This window comes from Tachyglossus aculeatus, chromosome 19, assembly GCF_015852505.1.
Source record: "Tachyglossus aculeatus isolate mTacAcu1 chromosome 19, mTacAcu1.pri, whole genome shotgun sequence".
Lineage (NCBI taxonomy): Eukaryota > Metazoa > Chordata > Mammalia > Monotremata > Tachyglossidae > Tachyglossus > Tachyglossus aculeatus.
This window is the reverse complement of record NC_052084.1, coordinates 26,192,517-26,219,637: the sequence shown is the minus strand read 5'-3', so window position 1 is coordinate 26,219,637 and position 27,121 is coordinate 26,192,517. Positions and strand designations below refer to the sequence as shown.

General features: G+C 43.5%; 1 protein-coding gene across 1 annotated transcript in view; it reads left to right on the top strand.

The window, feature by feature from the left end:
• The window catches only part of IMPG1 (interphotoreceptor matrix proteoglycan 1), a 96,978-nt gene that overhangs the window by 10,053 nt on the left and 59,804 nt on the right, over positions 1-27,121 (top strand). Inside the window, exons 2-8 of the mRNA XM_038760882.1 lie at positions 1,879-2,037; positions 7,250-7,366; positions 14,327-14,503; positions 20,815-21,048; positions 22,942-23,108; positions 23,865-23,893; positions 26,259-26,326. Of these exons, the coding sequence (XP_038616810.1) occupies positions 1,879-2,037; positions 7,250-7,366; positions 14,327-14,503; positions 20,815-21,048; positions 22,942-23,108; positions 23,865-23,893; positions 26,259-26,326 (951 nt within the window). The remainder of the gene's footprint in view (positions 1-1,878; positions 2,038-7,249; positions 7,367-14,326; positions 14,504-20,814; positions 21,049-22,941; positions 23,109-23,864; positions 23,894-26,258; positions 26,327-27,121) is intronic.

The window sequence follows — 27,121 nt, the reverse complement described above, 5'->3', positions numbered from 1 at the left end:
TTCTAAGCGCTGGGGTGGATCCAAGCTAGTCAGATTGGACACAGTCCCTGTCCCACGTGGAGCTCATTTTACAGATGAGGGAACTAAGGCACAGAGCAGGGAAGTGACTGACCCAAGGTAACACAGAAGTCAAGTGGCAGAGCCGAGATTAGAACCCATGACCTCCTGACTCCCTAGCCTGTGCTCTAACCATTAGGCCATGCTCTCTTCTCTGTGATCTCACAAGTGTGAGAGCAGCAACTGTCTGGGACAAGGTACCTCCAAGCCAAGAGGGAAGGCCTTACTCTAATCAAGATGTCCATCCTTCAGAAACAAGACTGATTCCCTGAATCCCAGACATTTGTTCACCTCTGAGCAGAGAAGTCAAAAGCCATGAGATGGTTGCAGGAATTTACAGGTCGAAACTTCAGGTTTTTGTTTTTTCATTAAAGGATCCCTTAAAAATCATCCCTTAACTTGAAAAGGAAAACCTTGAGGGTGTTAAGATGATCGGAACTCTTCAGGACATCTGAGCTCCCTCACAAATGGCTTTAGGGGTTATTTCAGCTAGAAAACATAATGAATTAATGAATGGTATTTATTAAGCATTTACTGTTTGCCAGCCACTCTACTAAGCACAGGGGTGGATACAAGCAAATTGGGCTGGACGCAGTCCCCGTCCCAAGTGGGGCTCACAGTCCCAATCCCCATTTTCCAAATGAGGTAACTGAGGCCCAGAGAAGTGAAGCAACTGGCCTAGGGTCACACAGCAGACAAGTGGTGGAGCTGGGATTAGAACCCATGACCTTCTGTCTCCTAGGCCTGTGCTCTATCCACTACACCATGCTGGAAAAAACGGCCTGGAAGGATGCCTGAATTGGGACACTCTTGGATTGTGGTGTGTTGCCGACTTGTACTTCCCAAGCGTTTAGTGCGGTGCTCTGCACACGGTAAGCGCTCAATAAATATGATTGAATGAATGAATGAATGAATGGTGGGTGTCTCTGCCAGAGGCTCTGGGGGATTGTGAGTTTACAGAGGCCTAAACTAATGTGGCAGACCAGAAGAAGAAGTAAGGGGGGAAAAATCCCTTTTTAGCTGCAGATCCTGAAAAGGACCACTGGAAAGCAGTAGAGGACAAGACTTGGAAACCCAATTTAAGAAAAGCAGGTGAAGGGGCAGTTTCTACTCCATTATAATAATCACTCAATCATATTGAGCGCTTACTATGTGCAGAACACTGTATTATGCTCTTGGAAGAGTACAATATAATCAATAAATCAATTAATCGTATTTATTGAGCACTTACTGTGTGCAGAGCACTGTACGAAGCGCTTGGGAAGTACAAGTCGGCAACACATAGAGACAGTCCCTACCCAACAGCAGGCTCACAGTCTAGAAAGGGGAGACAGAGAACAAAACCAAACATACTAACAAAATAAAATAAATAGAATAGATATGTACAAGATAAATAAATAAATATGTACAAACATATATACATATATACAGGTGCTGTGGGGAAGGGAAGGAGGTAAGATGGGGGGGATGGAAGGGGGTCGAGGGGGAGAGGAAGGAAGGGGCTTAGTCTGGGAATATAACAGATTTGATAGACATATTCCCTATCCACAATGGGCTTACAGTCTAGGGGGCAGTAATAATAATAATTATTATTATTATTAATAATAATAGAAGGCAGTAGTAGCAGTAATAATAATATAATAATAATAATGGTATTTGTTAAGATGTACTATGTGCCAAGCACTGTTCTAAGCACTGGGGTAAATACAAGGTCAATACAAGAGTGCAAAGCATGCACTCTTACCATGTGCAGAACACTGTACTAAGCACTGGGGGAGGATCATAAGCCAGTGTTTTTTTTGTTTTTGGTTTTTGAAATAGATTGGTATGTGGGTAGCAGAAGCCGCAGTGCCCCATCCCAACATCATCAGGTAAAGCAGCTCATTTTTCCAGCAAAGATTGGCACCTTTTATAGCCAAAGAAATCCAAACGCTCCAACGCTTCCCAAACTCCAAACTTTCATTTCCATTCCAACTAAGGGTAAGTGCCTTCTAAAATTCTTCCAGAAATACTGAGGAAATTCCTCTCTTGATGGTTCCTCCCCTTTTGTTGCTAGCATGTGAGAACACTTTCCTTGAGAGGTCTTTGTTTGGATGTTTGTAAGTGTGAACTTTCTCCTTCAGCAACTCTAGAGATAGCCTGATTATCTGTGCTGGCTCAGAGAGGCTCAGTACTGGTATCTTTTATTTTTTTTAATGGTATTTGTTAGCCGCTTACTATGTACCAGCACTGTACTAAGCGTCCGGGGGTAGATACAAGCTAATCAGGTTGAAAACAGTCCCTGTCCAAAATGGGGCCTAATCCTTATTTTGCAGATAAGGTAACAGACACAGAGAAGTTAAATGGCTTGCCCAAAGTCACACAGCAGACAGATGGCAGAGCCAGGATTATTACCCAGGTCCTTCTGACTCCCAGGACTGCTCTTTCCATTAGATCATACGGCTTTCTGTTTGTCTGTTTGGTAAGTCACTTAATTTCTCTTTGTCTCAGTTTCCTTAACTGTAAAATAAGGATTAAATAACTGTTCTGCCTCTTTCTTCAGATTGTGACCCCCATGTGGGACAGGGACTCTGTCTCAACTGATCATCTGACCTGATCATCATCATGCTGGAAAGCAGCAGTGGGTAATGGATAGAGGGCCTGGAAATCAGGAGGTCATGGGTTCTAATCTCAGCTCTGCCACTTGTCCGCTGTGTGACCTGAACAAATCACTTCACTTCTCTGGGCCTCAGTTACCTTACCCATAAAATGGGGATTTGAAACTGTGAGCCCCATCTGGGATAGGGACTGCATCCAACCTGATCTGCTTTTATTCACCCCAGCACTTAATACGGTGCCTGGCACATAGTAAGTGCTTAACAAATATTATTATTATTATTATTATTATTATTATTATTATTATTATTATTATTATTATTATTATTATTATTCTCTCTTTGACCATAATACTGGCAGCAGGGAACTGCTTTGCTTCGAGCTTTGGCCTAAAGCGTGGAAAGACATCTTGAACAATCTTTTTGGAAAAATTTACCAAGGTAGTCAAGGGCTGCCTGCCTCTGTTTTGTAGTCTTGTTCTGGTTTTTGGTTTCCATTTTGAACCCCCTCTTTAATTCTTTTCAAATATAACACTGATTAAAATAATATTTGTTACCAAGTATGTGCATTCAGAGTTTTACCACTCTTCGGAGAACTCAGGTTGAATTTGTGAGTTGATTCTGCACAGATTTCCCTAGTCTCAGTTTCCTCATCTGTTAAATGGAGTTTCAATATCTGTTCTCCCTCCGATTTAAATTATGAACCTCATGTGGGACAAGCACACTGTGTTCAACTTGAATACCTTGTATCTACCCCAGTGCTTCATTCAGCATTCAGCACAGAGTAAGTGCTCAAAAATGTTATTATTAGTATTATTGTTGTGAGCATTAGTACAGTGCTTAGTACAGTGCTCTCCACACAGGAAGGACTCAATAAATACTCAGGTGCTTAGTACAGTGCTCTGCACACAGTAAGAGCTCAATAAATACAATTGAATGAATGAATAAATACCACTGATTCTATTATTATGAGTAATAGTAAATAATAATAATAACAATAACAACAACTCCAGTACTGCTTTTGTATGCGTCGATTGGTGAAGGAATTTTTTTTTTTTTGCTTCTCGTTTTAAATTCCTTATCAAGTGGTCCCAATCTCACAAAATAACCAAGTCTCTTAAGCAGGATAGCCTGGGGAGGTGGGCTGTTTACAGAGTACTGAAGTGTAGTAGAGATTAAAGACTGAGCTGGTGGAAAGAGAGGTGCAACTGAAGAGCTGGGTTTGCAGGTGCGATGGAGAGTGACTAGTCTATATGAAGAATACCGTGGCCCAGTGGGAAGAGCCAAGCCTGAGAGTCAGAGGACCTGGGTTCGAATCCCTGCTCCGCCACTTGTCTGCTGGGCAAGTCCAGGATCATGCGGTCCAACACAGCCCCTGCCCCATTTTGGGAGACAGAGAGAGCACAAATTGAATCCCCATTTTGCAGAGGAGGAAACTGAGGCACAGCGAAGTGAAATGCCTTGCCTGAGGTTACCCAAAAAGCAAGTGGCAGAGCCAGGATCAGAACCCAAGTCTCCCGACTCCAGGCTCTCTGCACTAGCCACATGGCTTCTCTGGGCTACTGGGGAGCGGCTGCGACAGATCCCGGGCCTGTCAGCTCCAGACCAGGCCCAAAGCCTCGCTCCAGGGAGCGGTTGGGGGCGGGAGAGGTGAAGGGGGGTCCGCTGGATGTGGCCAGTGTTTGGGGTCCCTCACCTGGGCCCAGTGTGGGCTGGGTGGGTGTCCTTCAGCCCTGAGTTGCTGCCTTCACCTTTCAGGGGTCGTGGGTGTCTGTTTCCCAGCTGCGGTGAGCAGGGCCTGCCTCCTAATGTCCTCCTGTTGGTTGAAAGCTGATCAGAAGGCCCTGGTTTTATCAAGCTCTATTCATGCCCACTCTGCCTCTTCCTGGTACCACTGAGGTCTTCTCTCCAGTGGGCCACGCTCCGGAGCCTGAGGAGGGGGGCTCTGGAAAAGCCACTGATCCTGGCTCTGCCACATTTCTGTCTCCCTCTTCTAGACTGTGAGCCCACTGTTGGGTAGGGACCGTCTCTATATGTTACCAACTTGGACTTCCCAAGCGCTTAGTAAAGTGCTCTGCACACAGTAAGCACTCAGTAAATTAATAAATTCCATAAAAAATAATTCAATTACTTGAACTGTATATATGTTTGTACGTATTTATTACTCTATTTTACTTGTACATATTTATTCTATTTATTTTATTCTGTTAATATGTTTTGTTTTGTTCTCTGTCTCCCCCTTCTAGACTGTGAGCCCACTGTTGGGTAGGGACCATCTCTATATGTTGCCAACTTGGACTTCCCAAGTGCTTAGTACAGTGCTCTGCACACAGTAAGCGCTCAATAAATACGATTGAATGAATAAATATGATTGAATGAATGAATGAAAGGGGTTGGGGGAGGGTGAGCAGGATCCTGCCCAGACTGAGCCCCCTGTTTCCTCTCCTCCTCCCCATCCCCCCCGCCCTACCTCCTTCCCCTCCCCACAGCACCTTTATATATGTTTGTACAGATTTATTACTCTATTTATTTTACTTGTACATATTTACTATTCTACTTATTTTGCTGATGTGCATCTAGTTTTGTTTCTGTTTATTCTGATGACTTGACACCTGTCCAAATGTTTTGTTTGCCTCCCTTCTCTAGACTGTGAGCCCGTTGTTGTGTAGGGACCGTCTCTATACGTTGCCAACTTGGACTTCCCAAGCGCTTAGTACAGTGCTCTGCACACAGTAAGCACTCAATAAATATGATTGAATGAATGAATGAAAGGGCTTGGGGGAAGGTGAACAGGATCCTGCCCAGACTGAGCCCCCTTTTTCCTCTCCTCCTCCCCATCCTTCCCCCCGCCCTACCTCCTTCCCCTCCCCACAGCACCTGTATATATGTTTGTACAGATTTATTACTCTATTTTATTTGTACATATTTACTATTCTATTTATTTTGCTAACGATGTGCATCTAGCTTTATTTCTCATTTATTTATTCTGATGACGACACCTGTCCACATGTTTTGTTTTGTTGTCTGTCTCCCTCTTCTAGATTTTGAGCCCCTTGTTGGGTAGGGAGCATCTCTAGATGTTGCCAACTTGTGCTTCCCAAGCACTTAGTACAGTGCTCTGTACACAGAAAGTGCTCAAAAAATATGATTGAATGAATGAATGAATGAAAAGTCATTTAACTCCTCTGGGCCTCAGTTTCCTCATCTGTAAATTGGGGATTAGGACTGGGAGCCCTATGTGGGATTGCAGCATAGCTCAGTGGAAAGAGTACAGGCTTTGGAGTCAGAGGTCAGGGGTTCAAATCCTGGTTCTGCCAATTGCCAGCTGTGTGACTTTGGGCAAGTTACTTGACTTCTCTGTGCCTCAGTTACTTCATCTGTAAAATGGGGATTAAGAGTGTGAGCCCCCCATGGGACAATTGATCACCTTTTAACCTCCCCAGTGCTTAGAACAGTGCTTTGCACATAGTAAACGCTTAATAAATGCCATCATTATTATTATTATTATTGCAGACCCCTCTAGACCATAAACGTGTTATGGGAAGGGAATGTTTTTGATGCTATTACTAATAGTATTTGTGAAGCGCTTACTATTCATTCATTCAATCGTCTTTATTGAGTGCTTACTGTGTGCAGAGCACTGTACTAAGCGCTTGGGAAGTACAAGTCGGCAACATATAGAGGCGGTCCCTACCCAATAACGGGCTCACAGTCTATGTTCAGGCACTATTTTAAGCACTGGGGTAGATACAAAATAATCAGGTTGGACACAGTCCCTGTTCCAAGTGTCTGCTGTTGTATTTTATTCTCCCGAGCGCTTAATGCAGTACCGTAGTAAGAGCTCAATAAATATGACTGATTGATTAATTGACAGGGATTCTGTCTAACCTAATTAGCAGAATTTAGGACAGTGCCTGGCACATAGTAAGTGCTTAACAAATACCAGTTTTTGAAAAAGGCTAGGATGAAACAGTTAGCCCAGTAGCTAGATCCACTGTACCTCCACACTTATGCGGGCCGATGTAGGATGAAAAAGAGAAATCACAGAAGAGTAGAGAGTTAAGAAGTGAGAGTGAGGGCTGTGAGTCAGAGTGATCATCAACAGGGAATGTGTCCATCAACTCTGTTTTATTGTGCTATACCGAGTACTTGTACAGTGTTTTACACAGTGTAAGCACTCAATAAATACCACTGAGTGATCGATCGATTGATTACAGGACCTGTCCCCTCCCACCTCAGGGACTGGGCCGAGACCGTTACTTGAGAAGTCTCGAAATGTCATCTGAGGTCGCTTCCTTGCACTGCAAACCAATATTTTTGGAGAGGTTGGTTGGTTTTTCCTCTGTTTGCACAAAAGAGTAATGAGTTTCCCCTGGCTGAAAACAACTTCTCCTTGTTCATGAAAAAAAAGTTCACTTTTTTTTCTGCCAGGGAGGCTGCAGGGGAAGCAGAATGTTTCTTCATGGATCGGAACAGAGTCATTGCGTGATCAACATTAACAGTTCCCCCCCATTTGTGCGCACTTTTCGTGGCTCAGCGAGTCTATCAGCAAGCGACCCTGTTCTTTGCAGATTTTCCTTGTGCGTTTTTAAATTCAGCCAATGAGGGGAAAACTCTACCGCTTTGCAAATACGTAATTGCTGTTGAGAGCCAACCGGCTAAAAGAAGCACTTTTGGAATAATTAATGGTGACCCACAATTAAACCCTCTAATACGTAAAGCAGGGAACAGTTCCCTGATAGCATCACCTCAGCTAGAATGAGTTTATCATTTTGGCAATCTTGCTGGCAATTATCAGGATCAGTAACCAACAAACAAATACATTATATAAAGTGTAACTTTTGCAACAAATAAACCCCCTTGAAACATTCATGGCACAAACATTAAACTTCAAATGCCTCTCAGCAGCACGGACCGAACAGGGGCCTGGACGTCTGAAAGACCTGGGTTCTAATCCCGGCTCTGTCGGTTGTCTCCTGTATGACCATGGGCAAGTCACTTCACTTCTCCGTGCCGCAGTTCCATCATCTGTAAAATGGGGTTAAGACTGGGAGCCCTATTATGGGGCAGGGACTGTGTCCAACCTGATTAGCTTGTATCTAATCTAATCTATAGATTAGATAATCTAATAATAATAATATTAATAATAAAAATAATCTAATCTAAGAGAAGCAGTGTGCCTCAGTGGAAAGAGTACGGGCTGTGGAGTCAGAGGTCATGGGTTCAAATCCCGGCTCTGCCACTTGTCAGCTGGGTGACTTTGGGCAAGTCACTTCACTTCCCTGGGCCTCAGTTCCCTCATCTGTAAAATGGGGATGAAGACTCTGAGCCCCCTGGGGGACAACCTGATCACCTTGTAACCTCCCCAGAGCTTAGAACAGTGCTTTACACATAGTAAATGCTTAATAAATGCCATTATTATTATTATTATTATTATTATTATCTACCCCAGCACTTAGAACAGTGACTGGCATATAGTAAGCACTTATTAAATACCATTATGATGATAATGCTCATCATCATTATTAATCCATTTCTTAACCTGAGTCCATAGGATATGCCGATCGTGAAATCAAGCGATTGAGCGATTGCTTTTTGAGCGCTTACTATGTGCAGAGCACTGTACTAAGTGCTCGAGAGAGTGCAAATAGAGTACGTAGACTTGGTTGCTGTCCTCTAGAGTTTAGAATCTAATGAGATATGATAATAAATTAGAGGTTGGGAAGACAATTAAATATAAAGGGATGAACAAGAGTGCTGTGGGGATAAGAGATAGTGTGAGCACCTTAAGTGCTTAAAAGGTATGGACTTAATTTCATAGCTGATGCAGTGGGGAGGGAAAATAGAGTGGGGAGATGCGATATAGTCAGGGAAGGCTTCCTGGAGGAGAGGGGATTTCAGTAGGACTTTGAAAATGGGAACAGAGGTGGACTGTCAGATAGGAATGGGGAAGGTGTTCTGGTCAATCAATCCTACTTATTGAGCATTTACTGTGTGCAGAGCACTGTACAAAGCGGTTGGGAGCATACAATATAACATGCCCACAAGGAGTTTACAGTCTAGAGGGCAGCCTTCCAGAAAAGAAGGGAGGACGTGAGAAAGGGATCGACAAAGCAAAGCACAATGGGTGGGTTTAGTTAGAGTCAAGTGTTCCAAGTGCTTAGTACAGTGCTTTGCACACAGTAAACACTCAAATACAATGTAATGAATAGTAATAATAATAATAATGGCATTTGTTAAGTGCTTACTATGTACAAAGCACTGTTCTAAGCACTGGGGAGGATACAAAGTGATCAGGTTGTCCCACGTGGGGCTCACAGTCAATCCCCATTTTACAGATGAGGTAACTGAGGCCCAGAGATGTGAAGTGACTTGCCCAAAGTCACACAGCTGACAAGCGGTGGAGCCGGGATTAGAACCCATGACCTCTGACTCCCAAGCCTGGGCTCTTTCCACTGAGCCACGCTGCTTCTAAGAGAAGTAAGGCTAGGTGGGGGAGAGAGCCGAACTAGTGTCATAAACTGAATGATGAGGCATTTCTCTTGATGGCAGAGATGGAGGTTTTGGAGGAAGCACTATGGCACACAGTAAGCACTTAAATTTCCTTTCCAAAATAAATAGGATTCAAATGTCCCATTCTGGTGAGGGAAGACAGATTTCTGCTTCTCTGGTGCTTCAGAGACTGAGCCCCTCAGGATTGCAAGTAGTTCCTTTAGATGGATGCTCTGTAGACCTTTGCAGAAACAGTTGACCCACTCAAATAATCAGTTCTCCCCATCACTCGGCAGGATCTCCAATCACCTTCTATATTGTTAGAACTGAGGAAGAACTAAAATCATTCTTCTTGCCGGGGCCACTTACAGAAGGTAGTTTCAAATAAAGCTGCTGAGAGGTGAAGGGGGCGGACTGATAGATACTTCCCCACAAGGCTAATAAGACGAAGGGAGTTCTTCCAGCTGGAGGATAAGCAGGGATTAGGTCTAAGTGGATAAACAGATTATTCCCGAAACAGACCTTTCTCCTTTTCTTCTCTTCGACTTGGTCATAAATAGTATTCAGTGGTCTAGTTCCCTCTCCCAGCCCCGACAGAACCTGGCCTCTGACGCCAATTGCGTCCTCCTAACTAAGGCACATCAGTGGAGTCTGCTTTTTCGTCAACAGGCGGGAAATTTTCTGGCATTTGGAGAAAGGTCATTTGGGAATCCCTGTCATTCATCTCTTCAAAAAATAGCCTTGGGGAGCATCATCTAGCCGCCTTTCTTGCCAATGACCTTTAGTCAGGATGCATTTCGAAACTGGATTATTATTGTCGATTTTTTGGCTTGCTCTCCAAATTCAAGGAATCAAAGGTGAGTCCCTCTTTGAAAGCTTCTGGTTTGTCTGTTAATGCACTTGGTGCTTATTTGGTTTATGCCTCATCATCTTTTCTGAGGAAAAACTTCAAAAAGATCAGTATTTTATATATTATATAACACAAATTATATTCCATAAGAAGGGTATTAAAGTCAAGTTAGCTCTAGATTTGCAGCTGAAACCTCTCTCTGGTTAACTCTCAGCTCAAACTAGAGGTATTTCTAACACAATTAGCAGAATATCAGTAGAATCAGTTCAATCCATCAATTAATCCCTCAGTGGTATTTATTAAGTGTTTACTCTTGGGAGAGTGGAATACAATAGATTTTAACCTTAATTAATGTCATTTCATCTATTCAGGGAGACGTTATGAATGAAACAAATGAACCATTGTCATTTAAAAAGATGAATTTTCTTATTAATTCATGAATGCATTGAATTGGAGTTTAAGACTGAATTTGCAGTCTTATTGGAACCAAATCAGCCGTAAGGGTAAACAAGGAGGACAAAATGCATTTTGGTTTTAATGAGGACTATTGCACACATGTCCAATTAATCACTCCATCAATAACATTTGTCAAATGCTTCACTTTGGGCAGAGCACTGGGCTAAGCACTTGGAAGAGGTCAGTAGAGCTGGTAGACACAATCTTTTCCCTGTTCCAAAGTACAAAAACTAGGACATAGGAAAAAAAAATAAAGCAATTTTCTATGTGGAAGATTGGTCTTCAAACTGAGACTAAAATGAAAAATGATCAGGAATCCCAAACTTGACTTATTAAGGAAATGAGTTTACTCCCTTGTTGCAGAAAGTAGAATTAAGTATAACTCTAGTCCTAGTGGAGATTCTTTTGAAAAACTTTGAACTACCCAGGCCTATTTTATGGACAACTTTCAGAAATCTGCATTTCCAACTTAATTTGGGGGAGTACATGCCTATGAGAAATGAAAATGAAATATAAAAATTTGAGAATTTGTAAGATTTTTGGGCAAGTAAAGGCAGGCAGCTCTTCAATGTGCAGTCTGATAATAATTGCCTTATTGTTATTATTGTTACTATTATGGTATTTGTTAAGGGTTTGTTGAGCACATTTCTAAGCACTGGATAGGTACAAGTTAATCAAGATGGACTCAGTCCCTGACCTGCCTGGGGCTCAGAGTCTTCATCCCCGTTTTACAGATGAGGTAACTGAGGCCCAGAGAAGTGAAGTGACTTACCCAAGGTCACACAGCAGTCAAGTGGTGGAGCCAGGACTAGAACGCAGGTCCTTCTGACTCCTAGCCCTCTTCTCTTTCCACTAGGCCATGCTGCTTTTCTTTATTCATTGACTGCTCACTTTGTGCTAAGAGCTTGGGAGAGCAGAAAACAACAGAACTGGTAGACACATTCCCTACCCGCAAAGAGCTCACAGCCTAATGGTCTAATTAAAGTCCATTTCATAGGCCTGTCTGTACTGACAAGGCGAATATTCCCCACCTCCTTTCAGCCAGACTATTAATGTTCCTTAATCCCAAATTCAGAAGCTTCTCTCCCTACCTTTCCCATTGACTACTGCTTCCTACCCCTCTCAGGGTGGCACCTGAAGAGTTTCCAGTCCTCTACCAGTCTCGGCTATGGGAGAGAAAGTCAAGCAGAGGCCCATCCATTTCATTCTTAGCTTGGGCAGTGGCTAGCAGGTGGAAGGCAATCTGCTACAAGTCGAAGCTCACCTGTGCTGGGCAGCAGCAGCGTGGGAGAGAGTCGAGGGCAGAGACTTGAGCTTAATGCACGGAAGGAGGCAATGGTAAATCACTTCTGGATTTTGACCAAGAAAACTCTGTGGATCCACTACCAGAACTATTGCAGATGGAGAGTAGGGCGTTCAGGGAGAGATGTGTCCATGGTGTCGCTATAGATCGGAAACGACTCGGCAGCCTAAGACAAGACTGCTTCCTGAAAGTCCCTCTTTGGAAGGATGAAATGTGCATTTGGTCCTGATTAATCAAACAATCAGTGGTGTTTATTGAGCTCTTACTGTATGAAGAGCACTGTACTAAGCGCATGAGAGTATAATACAACAGAGTTGGCATACATATTCCCTACCCTCGGTGAGTTCAAAGTCTAGAGAGAGATTGTGCTCTAGGTTTCAGAAGCTTTGTCAAGAGACTTGTCAGGTTTTTGTCACGTGGGACAACCTGATCACCTTGTATCCCCCCAGAACTTAGAACAGTGCTTCTAATAATAATAATATTATTATTATTATTATTTTGTTGTTATCACTGTTGTTTTACGGACTTTATTAAGTACTTACTGTGTACCGGTCACTGTACTAAATGCTAGGATAGATTCATGCTAATCAAGTTGGGCACAGTCCTTGCCTCACATGGGGCTCGCAAGTCTTATCCCCATTTTACAAATGGAGTAACTGAGGCACGGAGAAGTTAAACGACTTACCCAAGGTCACACAGCTGACTAGAGGCAGAGCTGGAACTAGAACCCAGGTCCTTCTGACTCCCAAGCTTGTGTTCAATCCACTAGACCACACCATTCCTCTGCACATTCATAAAACACTGCACGTTCATAGTACATCATTTCTTTGAATGTGCAGTCTTTTTCGTTTCATGTTTGTCCATTACAATATGTTTTTGTTCCCTGAAATAGTAATAATTATGGTATCTGTTAAGCACTTGCTATGTGCTAAGCACTGTTCTAAGCGCTGGGGTAGGTACGAGGTAGATTGTCCCACGTGGGGCTCACAGTCTTAATCCCCATTTCCCAGATGAGGTAACTGAGGCCCAGAGAAGTGAAGTGAGTTGCCCAAGGTCACCAGCAGCCAAGGAGTCAGGATTAGAACCTATGACCTTCTGATTTCCAGGCCCGTGCTCTCTCCACTATGCCCTGCTTAGAATATTCAGAGAATCATTTGTTTGTTCAGTTTTGGAGATAGAAAAGTAGAATCTATAAACCTGTTGCATTATAAGCCATTCAATATGGGGAGTAGTAATGGTATTTATTAAGCATTTAATATCAATCAATAGCACAGCCCGTGGGAGGATGCAGTAGAATTATGCACAATCACTACATTCAAGGTGTTTACATCCAGCGGTGATATAGACCCATAAATAACAGGTAGGAGAAAGTAATAGAGGCTATACAAGTTATGTGCTTAAGTGCTGTGGGATTTCGCAGAACTTAAATTCATAGGTGCTGCAGAAGAACTGGAGAAGTTATAAAATGGGGAGATTAGAGATTGATCAGAGAAGCCTTCCTGGAAGAGGTGCGATTCCAAAGGGGACTCGAATGGGAAAGAGGTAGTCTTCAGATACGAAGGGGGAGAAATGAGAACAAGACATCAATATAGGTAGCATGAGAGAAGTGGAGTGCATTCATTCAATCGTATTTATTGAGCTCTTACTGTGGGCAGAGCACTGTACTAAGCGCTTGGAAAGTACAATACAGCAATAATAGGTCATACTGCTTCCCAATTTCAGCTGGCTCTGGGCTCAGTTCCTGGTCAATTTCCATCTCACTCTTGGTAGTCTTTCCCTTTGAGTTTCTCCCTAAATTGCACTTAGTGGTTCCTGCTTCTTAGTTCAGTTTCTTATAAACTCTTCCTCTAGACTGTGAACTTCTTATAAGCAGGGAACATGTCCACCAACTGTTGTATTTTACTCTCCCAAGCGCTTAGTACAATGCCCTGCACCAGTAGCACTAAATATCATAATAATAGTAATTGTGGTATTCGTTAAGTGCTTACTATGTGCCAGGCACTGTACTAAGCACTGGGGTGGAGCCAAGCAAATCAGGTTGGACAAAATCCCTGTCGCACATTGGACTCACAGTCTTAATCCCCATTTTAGAGAGGAGGTAACTGAGGCACAGAGAGGTAAAGTGACGTTCCCAAGGTCACACAGCAGACAAGTGGCGGAGCCTGGATTAGAACCCAGGCCCTTCTGACTTCGAGGCCCAGGCTCTATCCATTAGGTCACGTTGCTTCCGTAATCTTATGGAACACTGATTGTTTGAAAACTGACATAATCAATCCACTGATTGATTAAATGACTGCAATACAAGGGTACAATACTTCACTCCCAACCTCCCTCGTCATCATTGCTATTCTTACGGCGTCTGAGGACAAACAAAAAGCTACATTTAATTAAACCCAGATCCGAAATGCAGTGGAATTATTAATCAAAGTGAGGACCCAGCTCAATTATAAACTCCAAACTCTTTGCCGATATTCACATTATGGTAATCATACTTTGCATTTCCAAAGCACTTTACCTTAGGAAACCTCCAAATGTTTTAATTAACCCACCCTCCCACCCCCTCCAAACCTCCAGGCAGCCCAGTGAGGCGCCTCAACACCCAATTTGGAGCCCAGGAAGCAAAAGCCCAGATGTACGATGCGTTAGCAGCAGCCCTGGGACAGGTGCCAGGACTCAGTAGTACTTGTCTCTATCTACCAGACCAGAGCCATCGGCAGAAGTTCCAGAAAACCCTAATCACCAGGTGGGGTGGTAAAACTGCCGCTCTGGAAGCCAAGAGTCCTGGACCTGCTTGGTTGAATCACCTTGGCTAATTCTCTCACTCTCCATCTGCAGTTCCATTGCCCACATGGGAAACAGGGACAGGGAATCTGCCTCTGTCGCCTTTTCATTGCTTGCGGACTTTGTACTGAAGTCCATTCAACCATTCAGTCATATTTAGTACGATGCTCTGCACCTGTAAGCACTAAATAAATATGATAATAATTGTGGTATTTGTTAAGCGCTTACTATGTGCCAGGCATACTAAGCGCTGGGGTGGATCCAAGCAAATCAGGTTGGACGAAATCCCTGTCCCACATTGGACTCACAGTCTTAATCCCCACTTTACAGAGGAGGTAACTGAGGCATTGAGAAGTAAAGTGACATTCCCAAGGTCAGATGGCACTTAGAGCACTTAGTACAGAGCATCATCATCATCAATCGTATTTATTGAGCGCTTACTATGTGCAGAGCACTGTACTAAGCGCTTGGGAAGTACAAATTGGTAACATATAGAGACAGTCCCTACCCAACAGTGGGCTCACAGTCTAAAAGGTACTAAGCGCTTGGGAAAGTATAATCCAACAACAAGCAGTGATAATCCCTGCCCACAACGAGTTCACAGTCTAGAGGTGGGGAGGCAGACATCGATACAAATAAACAGACGTCAATGCAAATAAATAAAATTATAGACTTATACATAAGTGCTGTGGGGCTGGGAGGGGGAAGAGCAAAGGGAGCAAGTCAGTGCGACACAGAAGGGAGTGGGAGATGAGGAAAAGTGGGGCTTAGTCTGGGAAGGCCTCTTGAGGGAGATGTGTCTTTAGTAAAGGTTTTGAAAGGGGGGTGAGTAATTATCTGGCAGATTTGAGGAAGGAGGGCAGTCCAGGCCAGAGAAGGACGTGGGCCAGGGGTCCGCGGTGAGACAGGAAACAACGAGGCACAGCGATAAGGTTAGAAACAGAGGAGCAAAGTGTGTGGGCTGAGTTGCAGAAGGAGAGAAGGGAGGTGAGGTAGGAGGTGGCAAGGGGATGGACTGCTTTAAAGCTCATGGGGAGGAGTTTTTGTTTGATACGGAGGTGGATTGGCAACCACTGGAGATTTTGGAGGCGGGGTGTGACATGTCCTAAATGTTTCAGTAGAAAGATGATCCGGGCAGTGGAGTGAATTATGGATTGGAAAGGGGAGAGGCAAGAGATTGGGAGGTCAGCAAGGAGGCTGAGGCAGTAATCTAGGTGGAAGAGGATGAGCGATAATATTAACGTCGTAGCAGTTTGGAGCGGAGGCAGTAATCTAGGTGGAAGAGGATGAGTGATAATATTAATGTCGTAGCAGTTTGGCTGGAGAAGAAAGGGCAGATTTTAGCGACGTCGTGAAGGTGGAACCAACAGGATTTGGCGACGGATCGAATATATGGGTTGAATTCATTCAATCATGTTTATTGAGCGTTTAGAGCCCGGGCTTTGGAGTCAGAAGTCATGGGTTCAAATCCAGGCTCTGCCAACTGTCAGCTGTGTGACTTTGGGCAAGTCACTTCACTTCTCTGTGCCTCAGTTCCCTCATCTGTAAAATGGGGATTAAGACTGTGAGCCCCCCGGGGGACAACCTGGTCACCTTGTGAACAGTGCTTTGCACATAGTAAGCGCTTAATAAATGTCATCATTATTATTATTATTACCCCAGCCAGCACTCAGTGCAGTGCTTAGCACATAGTGCTTAGCAAAAACCATAATTATTATTTTTATTATCAATAGGACAGGCTCATGAGGTTTTTTTCCGGTAGCAATAATGGTGGCTCTTCTGTAAAATCATCAAAGGGTGCATGGAAGAAACACTTAAAGGACACAACGTAAGCAAAACCTCATGCACTGGAGCTGAGCAGTAGTCCATTAAGAGGCAGTGTTGGCTGAGAACAGGTTAGCCTACCAGGTGGTGATCATCATCATCATCATCAATCATATTTATTGAGCGCTTACTGTGTGCAGAGCACTGTACTAAGCGCTTGGGAAGTACAAATTGGCAACATATAGAGACAGTCCCTACCCAGCAGTGGACTCACAGTCTAAAAGGGGGAGACAGAGAACAAAACCAAACATACTAACAAAATAAAATAGAATAGATATGTACAAGTAAAATAAATAAATAAATAAATAGAGTAATAAATATGTACAAGCATATATACATATATACAGGTGCTGTGAGGAAGGGAAGGAGGTAAGAAGAAATGGGGTAACTGTCTTGGAACGATGGCTTTGGGAAAAGTGTGACACCAAGAGAGAAAAAAAAAAAACACCACTAGACCCAGTGGGTAACACGTTTTAAAAAATGGCAATCCTCGGTATGATATATAAGGAACAGGCAGTTATTCATTTATATAATCAGACACACGCACGCACCACCATCAGAAGCATGAGAAAACAAGACGGCTGGTGAGCGTGGCCTAGCAGAAAGAGCGCAGGCCTGGGAGTTTGGAGATCTGGGTTCTAATCCTGCCTCTGCCACCAGCCTGCTCGGTGGCCTTGGGCAAGTCACTTCACTTCTCTGGGCCTCAGTTTCCTCATCTGTAAAATGGGGATTTAATGCCTATACGCCCTACGACTTGGATAATAAAAATGGTACTTGTTAAGTGCTTACTACGTACCAAGTACTGTTCTAAGTGCTGGGGTAGATACAAGTTAATCAGGTTGGACACAGTCCCTGTCCCACATGGGGCTCAGTGCTATCATTATTATCAATATTATTATTGTTGTTATGATCATTAATAAACTACCTTCCGAACTATTATTCAGTAAGCTTTCCATTCACAAGTACCCAATTTCTTTACCAGTCGTATTAAATCCCCCAAAGCCTGGCTTCATATATCGCTCCAGTACATAACACGACTGGTTGCATTTAGACTTTATTACCCACGACATCTATTTGTGCCTTTTGCCAACTAAACAATGTCAACTACGCCACCAATGCTGTATCCACTGTGCTATACTGCTTCTACTCCAGAGCTTCTCCCATAACAAGTGCCAAAAAAACCCAGATTATTATTATTCCCTTTTACGAGCCCTGGAATTACACTTCAAAATGTTTGGTTGCTCAAATATGGGGCCTAGAAATTTACCTTATCATTTTTGGGTTATTTCGCATGAGTTCGGTGAACTTAACTGGAAACAACTTCTGCTGCCACCAAGTGACTATTTCTAACACCGCACTAGTAATATACTTTTTTTCAAATTATTCGGGGTCTAAGAAGCTCACAGGATCAGGAGCACGGTGCAGAGCTGTGAAAACACCCCCGCTCACCACAAGGCAAAGCCCTGCAAAGCACCAATAGAGGTTCTAAGTAGCAATCAGTTGATCCATCAGTGGTATTTATCGAGTGCATACTGTGTGCAGAGCACTGTACTAAGTGCTTGGGAAAGTGCAATAAAATAGACTTGGTAGACACATTCCCCGTCCTCAATAAATTTATGGTCTAGAGTGTTTAGCACTTAGCATTCGGCATAAAAAGTAACCAAGGACGGTATGGGTTTGTTGGCCTAACCGCCTCTTAAATGAGATGCAGCATGGCTCTGTGGAAAGAGCACGGGCTTTGGAGTCAGAGGTCATGGGTTCAAATCCCGGCTTCGACAATTGTCAGCTGTGTGACTTTGGGCAAGTCACTTCACTTCTCTGGGCCTCAGTTCCCTCATCTGGAAAGTGGGGATGAAGACTGTGAGCCCCCCCCGTGAGACTATCAGATCACTTTGTAACCTCCCCAGCACTTAGAACAGTGCTTTGCACATAGTAAGCGCTTAATAAATGCCATCATCATTATTATTATCTGGGAATAACTCCTATTGCTGCTCTATGTCTTGTATATGCTCTATATTTGTACTATGATTACTAATAATAGTATTTGTTAAGCATCTACTGTGTATCCAGCACTGTCCTAACCACTGAACACTGAACTAAGCACTGGGATAGGAATTAAACTAGGATTATCCTCCCCTCTCACCCCCATCCCGACCTTGAAATCCTCTATCCAGCTTCCCGCAGAAGCTCTGCTATGGTTTGCTCCTTCCCTGAGCATACCCCTTACTACTGGAGTATCACTTTTCTCAGCAATTTTTTTTTTTTGGTATTTGTTAAGCACTTACTATGTGTCAAATACTGTTCTAAGCACTGGGATAGGCACAAGTTAATTAGGTCGGACACAATCCCTGTCCTGCCTGGCGTTCATAATCTAAGTAGGAGGGAGAACAGGTATTTAATCCCCATTTTGTAGGGGTGGAAACTGAGGCACAGAGAAGTGAAGTGACTTGCCCAGGGTCACCCAACAAGGAAGTGGCAGAGCTGGGATCAGAACCCAGGTGCTCTGACATCCAGGCCGGGCTCTTTCCGCTAGCCCATGTTACCAGTTTTCCATGCTCACCTTCCAGTAAATGGCTAGGATAGGGACCTCTCCTCCCAGTTCTTTCCCTTCTGGACCCTGAAGAGAAACCCCATCTCCTGGTCCTGTCCAAACGGTCCCTGGAGTGGAGATTCTTCTTCCCCTAACCATCCAGAGAAGCAGCGTGGCTCAGTGGAAAGAGCACGGCCTATGGAGTCAGAGGTCATGGATTCATATCACGACTCCGCCAATTGTCAGCTGTGTGACTTCACTTCACTCCTCTGTGCCTCAGTTCCCTCATCTGTAAAATGGAGATTAACACTGTGAGCCCCACGTGGGACAACCTGATCACCTTGTTATCCCCCCAGTGCTTAGAAGAGTGCTTTGCATATAGTAAGCGCTTAACAAATGCCATCATCATTATTATTATTATCCAGCCCACGTTTCCCCACCCTCAGGAAGCTCCAGTGGTCACCCATTCACCTCCACATCAAGCAGAAACTCCTTACCATCGACTTTGAAGCAGTCAATCGTCTCACCCTCTCCTATCTTCTCTCAGCGATTTCCGACTACATCCCAGCCCACTCATTTCATTCCTGTAACACCGACCTATTCCTTAAACTTCGATCTTATCGATCTGCTGCCGTTTCCTCGCCCACATCCTGCCTCTGGCCTGGAATTCCCTCCCTCTCCATATTTGATAGACAGTTACTCTCGTTGAAGGCACATCTCTCTCTCTCTCCCCTAGGTACTTGAATTTGTACCTTTTTAAGCAGTTGATATTCACCCCTCTCTCAGCTCCACAGCATTTACATACCTACCCATAACGTATTTTAATGTCTGTCTTCCCCCATCCACACTGTAAACTCCTTTTCAGCAGGAACTTATCTACCAACTCTGTTGCCTTGTTCTCTTCCAGGTGGTTAATACAGTGCTCTGCACACATAAGAGCTCAATAAATACCACTGATTGGATACTTCTGGATTATATTCCAAAAATTTCAAAGTCAGGGATCCTATCTTTAACCCATGAAAGATGCTTAGATTATCCATGTAGTGATTACTGCTTATTATAGATGCAGCTATCTGGTGCCTTTTTGGACATGTTTTCTGATGTTCATTTGACCCGAGTTCTAAAGCTGACACTGCCACTTGTCTGCTGGGTGATATTGAGCAAGCCACTTCACTTCTCTATGCCTCAGTTCCCTCTTCTGTAAAATGGGGGTGGGGGTGAAGACTGTGAATCCCATGCAGGACAAGGATTGTGTCTAATCTAATTACCTTGTATACACATGGTAAGGATAAAAAGGGAATACTCCATTTGATATTTTGCATGAGGTATTCTTAATTGTGAATTCTTGCTATACTTTTGGGAAGGGACTTTGGTAAGAACAGAAGGTTTTTACAAGTTGTTTGTGGTTGTTTTCCTTTTATTCCATTGATTCCTTAGTCATTCCACACGCATACCAATGCACAGTAGCCATTTTCCTTCTTAGTCCACCCAAGGTGCTTTCAAAGGAAAGTGCTAATGATCTACCTTATGAAGTTCCTGAAAGCTTGAAATAAAAACTTTCCCACAGACTACCATTTTAAAGCAGACAGAATGCGATGCATAGAATTTGGTTTGAGGCTGGGCTCACAGTATTGTGGAAAAGAACTGAGGATTGTTTTGAAAAGAAGCCTAAAAGTTCTACTTGCATTCGATTCCTAAAAAAAAAAATTGGCTGAAATTTTGAATTACTTTTACAGATGACCTCAGGCCCAAAAGGGCAGAAATTATTTGACTATTGTCATTTTTAATAATCCCATGCCGAGAGCAATCTGGGAGCTTAGATAATTATTGTTCGAAGTCTTATGCCAATATGACATCCTTCCCAATCCACGTTTGAAACGCAGAAGGTAGTGGAGAGAGGTTCACTGGATATGTATTTTCCCTGCAGCAAACCCTTTGAAAACCAGTCAGGCTGAAACCAAGCTCTTGGCTGCATCCTCAAGACCGGAGAAAACAGAAAGGACTGCAAAGGTGTCTAGGGTATCAACCATCAGGAGGATATTTGATCTGGCCAAGCATCGAACAAAAAGATCATCTCTTCTTCCAAACGGGGTTAAGGTCTGTCCACAGGAGTCGATGAAACAGGTTTTAGCCAGTCATCAGGCTTATTACCGATTCAGAGGTAAGCAAACCATGCAGCGTAGGAATAGAAGTAGTAATAGTAACTGTGGTATTTGTTAAGTGCTTATTATGTGACATTATAATAATAATAATAATGATGATGGCATTTGTTAGGCACTTACTATGATCAGGTTGTCCCACGTGGGGCTCGCAGTCTTAATCCCCATTTTACAGATGAGGTAACTGAGGCACAGAGAAGTGAAGTGACTTGCCCAAAATCACACAGCTGACAAGTGGCAGAGCTGGGATTAGAACCCACGACCTCTGACTCCCAAGCCTGGGCTCCACTATAATAAGTGCTGGGGTAGATACAATATAATCTGATCTCACGAGGGGCTTACAGTCTAAGTAGGAAGAAGAACAGGTATTAAATCTCCATTGTGCAGATGAGGGAAGTGAAGCACAGAGAAGTTAAGTGACCTCCCCAAGGTCACACAGGAGGTACATGGCAGAGCGGAGATCAGAATACGGGTCCCCTGACTCTTCCACAAAGTCGGGCTGCTAGTAGTAGTAGTAAGAGAAGCAGTGAGGCTCAGTGAAAAGAGCACGGGCTTTGGAGTCAGAGGTCATGGGTTCAAATCCCGGCTCGGCCAATTGTCAGCTGTGTGACTTTGGGCAATCCCAGTCTCAATCCCCATTTTACAGATGAGGTAACTGAGGCCCAGGGAAGTGAAGGCCCAAGGTCACATAGCAGACATGAGTGATTGCATAATAATAATAATGATAATAATAATAATAATAACATTTATTAAGCACTTACTATGTGCAAAGCACTGTTCTAAGTGCTGGGGAGGTTACAAGGTGATCAGGTTGTCTCACAGGGGGCTCACAGTCTTAATGCCCATTTTACAGATGAGGTAAGAGGCACAGAGAAGTGAAGTGACTTGCCCAAAGTCACATAGCTAACAGTTGGCAGAGCCGGGATTTGAACCCCTGACCTCTGACTCCAAAGCCCATGCTCTTTCCACTGAGCCACGCTGCTTCTCTAAACAGAATGCATCTGTTTATTGTTGTATTGGACTCTCACAAGCGCTTAGAACAATGCTCTAAACACAGTAAGCACTCAGTAAATACGATTGAATGGATAACTGTGGTGGTTAGGATTAGAACCCATGATCTTCTGACTCCTAGGCCTATTCTGCATCCACTCCACCATGCTGCTTCTCATTATGCCATGCACTACACTTTCAGGCCTTAGTTTCACCCGCATGATACTCAGTTAATCTTTCTTTCCTCCTCTTTACACATGCATACTGCTGCTCTTAGACACTAATACCCACATTCAGAGACATTGAGCCTATCATCTGATTAGCTTGTATTTCATTTAGTCACTCAATTGTATCTATTGAGTGCTTACTGCGTGCAGAGCACTGTACTAAGCGCTTGGGAGAGTACAATACAATAATAAACAGACGCATTCCCAACCCACAAGAGCTTACAGTCTGGGGTAGGGCGGACAGACATTAACAGAAATAAATAAATTACAGATATGAACATAAGAGCTGTGGGGATGGGAGTGGGGAAGAGCAAAGGGAGTAAGGGTGATACAGAAGGGAGTGGGAGAAGAGGAAAAGTGGGGCTTAGTCTGGGAAGGCCTCTTGGAGGAGATGGGCCTTTAGTAAGGCTTTGAAAATGGGGGAGAGTCATTGTCTGGCAGCTTTGAGAAGGGAGGGCGTACCGGGCCAGAGGCAGGACGTGGTCCAGGGGCCGGTGGTGAGATAGACGAGATTGAGGCACAGTAAGAGGGTTAGCCCTAGAGGAGCCTCCATTTCTAAGTAGAGTGTTCAACAAATAGCAAGCCGTTAGCAAACACCACAATAATCATTTCTAAAAGGCTCAGCCAGAGACTTAGGGAGCTCCCCAGCTTCCACTATTGAGCGTTCTGCCTTTGCAGTCTGCCAGGAAGCCGTATGGGAAGCTTATCGAATCTTTCTGGACCGCATTCCTGACAGCAGTGAATACCAGAGTTGGTTGAGTGCCTGCCAGCGGGATACCTTCTGTATATTTGATATTGGAAAAAACTTCAGCCGCTCTCTGGAGCACCTGGAATTGATTCAACAGGTAAGGAGAAAAGTGACTCTTTCCTTTCTAAATGGGAGGAATAGTAACTCCTCCCTCCACCTGACCCACCCCACTTTATGTGTCAAAGACTTTTAGAGTGGAATCCCACTGTGGGTCACACAGGAGCCAGGATTAGAACTCAGGGCCTCTGATTCCTAGGCTCTTGCTCTTTTCACTAGGCCATGATGATTCTAGTAATAATAGTAGTAGTAGCAGTATTAGTACTGTTGAAGAAATAGTAGTAGTATTAAATAATAACAACTGTGGTGTTCGTTAAGCACTTACTTTGTACTTCCCAAGCTCTTATTTGTACTTACCAAGTGCTTAGTACAGTGCTCTGCACACGGTAAGCACTCAAGAAATATGACTGAATGAATGAATTAATGTGCCAGTCACTGTACTAAGTGCTGGGGTAGATACAAGCTAATCAGGTTAGACAGAGTCCCGTCCCACATGGGACTCCCAATCTTAATCCTTATTTTACAGATGAGGTAACTGAGGCACAGAGAAGTGAAGTGACTTGCCCAAGGTCACACAGCGGACGAGTGGCGGACATAGTCCCTGCCCGCATGATGCTCAGACTCTTAATCCCCATTTTACAGATGAGGTAACAGAGGTCCAGAGAAGTTAACCAACTTGCCCAACATCACACAGCAGACATGTGGCAGAGCCAGGATTAGAACCTAGGTCCTTCCGATTCCCAGACCCATGTTCTCATGGTAAAAGTGACCTATTTCTCCTTTTTCTTTTCCCCAGCGGGTCAAACAGAGAAACTTCCCTGAGAGGTAGGTGGGTAATCTTGACTCTGTCGAAAAATGGATTTATTCGTGAAAGCGGGACCTTTAAGCTCAAAATTGTAGTGATTTTTGCGATTGCCAAATTAGAGTTATTTCTGTATTCCTGTTCCACGTCATGTAGTTAAATAAGGAACTGACAATTATCAGCCTATGAAAAATCCAGTAAGGTATGGATGTGCAAAACGTGTGTAGGCAACCGATGGGGAGGGAAGACAGCAATATGAATTCTCCATTTTGAGTGTCAGGGTGAAAAGGGAATAGGGGTTTTGGCAGGAGTTTGAAAAGCTACCGGGACCAGAAAAGCTAATTTGGGGAATTTCAATTCCAACTGGAAATTCTTGGGTTTTATTAGTGAGCTGGGAAGAGTGAAGCTGAGCAGCTCTGTGGGATTAAAGCAATGTCTTTGCCCCCACAGCTGGAAACTCTTGGAATCAATGGCCCCCAAAACTCTCAAGATCTATCTATGCGTGGTGGGATGGGAATAGTTCCACATTAGTTGATCGCCGAGGCTATTTAGATGAACACACGATTTGCTTTTTCAGATATGCATAATTATCCTGATAATCAGAATAAGATAACCCAGGAACAATTGCATTTTTGACATTTATTATGGAATGTGCCTTCTGTTTCCAATTTTATCCCTCCAACTGTGCCATTACTGCATTGAGTTGTCATTTACTGCACCTCACAGAAGTCCGGAAAAATCAAGCATGAAAATCAGTGAGTGGAGAAAGTCAAGGGAGGTTTATGCTTCAGGAAAATGGAAGGATGTCACGCTGGGGTTTTTTGTTTGTCATCCCTCCTATTTCACCTAACCCAGTACTTAGAACCCTGATGATGATGATCGTGTTTGTTAAGAAATTAGTAAATGTGTCAAGTACCATTCTAAGCACTGGAGTAGATACAAGACAATCGGTTGGGCACAGCCCCGTCCCACGTGGGACTCACAGTCTTAATCCCCATTTTTCAGATGAAACAACTGAGGCACAGAGAAGTCAAGTGACTTGCCCAAGTCACACAGCAGACAAGTGGCAGAGGCAGGATTAGAACCAGGTTCTCTGACTTCCAGGCCTCTGGGCTTTCCGCTAGGCCGTGCTGTTTCTCGTGTTATGGGACTTGAAGAACGCAGTTGGGTGTGAAATTAAAACCAAAGAGAATCTCAAGGGTAGGGACCTAGTTTTCTTGCAGAAATTCGAACCTGAGTCATCGTGAGAAGAGGAAGAAAAGAAGTTGTAGCAATGGTACTTGTAGTAGTAGTAGTACGCGTTTATGTACATATCTTTTGACACTGCTGCTTCCCTTATGTGCAATTTAACTTCTGCTTCTATAGGATTGAGTCCATTGTACTTTACTCTCCCAAGTGGTTAGTACACACCAAAAGCTCAATAAATACCATTGATTGATTGAATTGAGCACTTACTCTCTGCAGAGCACTTTACTAAGCGCTTGGGAAAGTACAGAGAGACAGATTTTGGAGACACGTTCCCTGCCCACACGGAGTTTCCAGTCTAGAGGAAAAAATACTTAATGAATACTATTTCTACTAGTAATACTACTACTATTAATAATGGCATTTGTTAAGCACTTACTATGTGCAAAGCACTGTTCTAAGCGCTGGGGGGATACAAGGTGATCAGGTTGTCCCACATGAGGCTCACAGTCATCATCCCCCTTTTTACAGATGAGGTAACTGAGACTCCAAGAAGTTAAGTGACTTGCCCAAGGTCACACAGCAGATACGTGGTGGAGCCGGGATTCGAACCCACGACCTCTGACTCCAAAGCCTGTCCACTCTGTTCACTGAGCCACGCTGCTACCATTACTACTCTATTACTACTACTACTCCTCTCTGTTTCTAGAAGCTGTGTGGCTCAGTGGAAGGAGCAGGGGTTTTGGAGTCAGGGGTCATGGGTTCAAATCCCAGCTCTGCCAATTGTCAGCTGTGTGACTTTGGGCAAGTCACTTAACTTCTCTGTACCTACGTTCCCTCATCTGTAAAATGAGGATTAAGACTGTGAGCTCCTTGTAACCTCCCCAGCGCTTAGAACAGTGCTTTGCACATAGTAAGCACTTAATAAATGCCATTATTATTATTATTATCATTATTAGAAGTGTGCTGCAATCCCAGAGGAAGTGAGGCTGACTCGTGAAATCGGCTCTCTGTAATGATTCCTCAGAGGGAATGTCTCAGGAATTTTCTTCTTTTCACAACAAATTCCACCTCAGACATCTTCCAGAAACGTCATGGCTCTGACAGCACTCATACCCTGACAGGGACCATCTCCTTATGAATTTGAATGCCAATTTAACCGAGTTTTAACTGTTCCCTCTTTCACCTCTATTTGGTTAGCAGAAAAGATGAAAAGGCTACAGAGAAGACATCAGGGGAAAATTCTGAAGAAACTGTCATGCTTCCCACAGGTAAAGGGGTCATCTGTTTGCATTGCAATCGACTGTTTGGCACTGAAACAAGAACTAGACAAATCAATTGTTTGGAGAATGCACTGAAGAAACTCATCATGATGGCCATCCCATCAAGAAACTCATTCGTTCAATTGGATTTATTGAGCACTTACTGTGCGCCAAGCACTGTACTAAGCATTTGGGAGAGTATGATATGACAGTGCAGTTGTTATCCAGGGTTGGCATTTTCTGCCACCTCCAGTTCCTAAGTCTTTTAGCAAAGAAATCTTTTCTGGCATAAACTAGGGATAAAGAAATGGACTAGCATCGGTCCCTTGTAGTGAAATAGGAATTTTTAGCAGGATTGTTTACGTTTTGGTAAAGGTTATGTTCCTTCAGTTTGAACCAAGTCATTTTACAGGATTATCGGACAATTCTCTAATGCCCGCTTTTACCATAATAATTGTAGTATTTGTTAAGCACTTTCTGTGTACCAAGCCCTAGGTTGCAGATGCATTCCTTGTCCTTTACGGGATTCACAGTCTCGAGGAGAGAGAGAACTGGTATTTAATCCCTATTTTACAGATGGAAGAAATTGAAGAATAGAGAAAAATTAAGTTATTTATATCAATGTCCGTCTCCCTCTAGACTGAAAACTAATTGTGGGCAGGGAATGTATCTACCAACTCTGTTGTATTGTACTATCCCAAGCACTTAGTACAGTACTCAGTACATAGTAATTTTTAGTAATTTGTTAGACTATGAGCCCACTATTGGGTAGGGACTGTCTTTATATTTTGCCAACTTGTACTT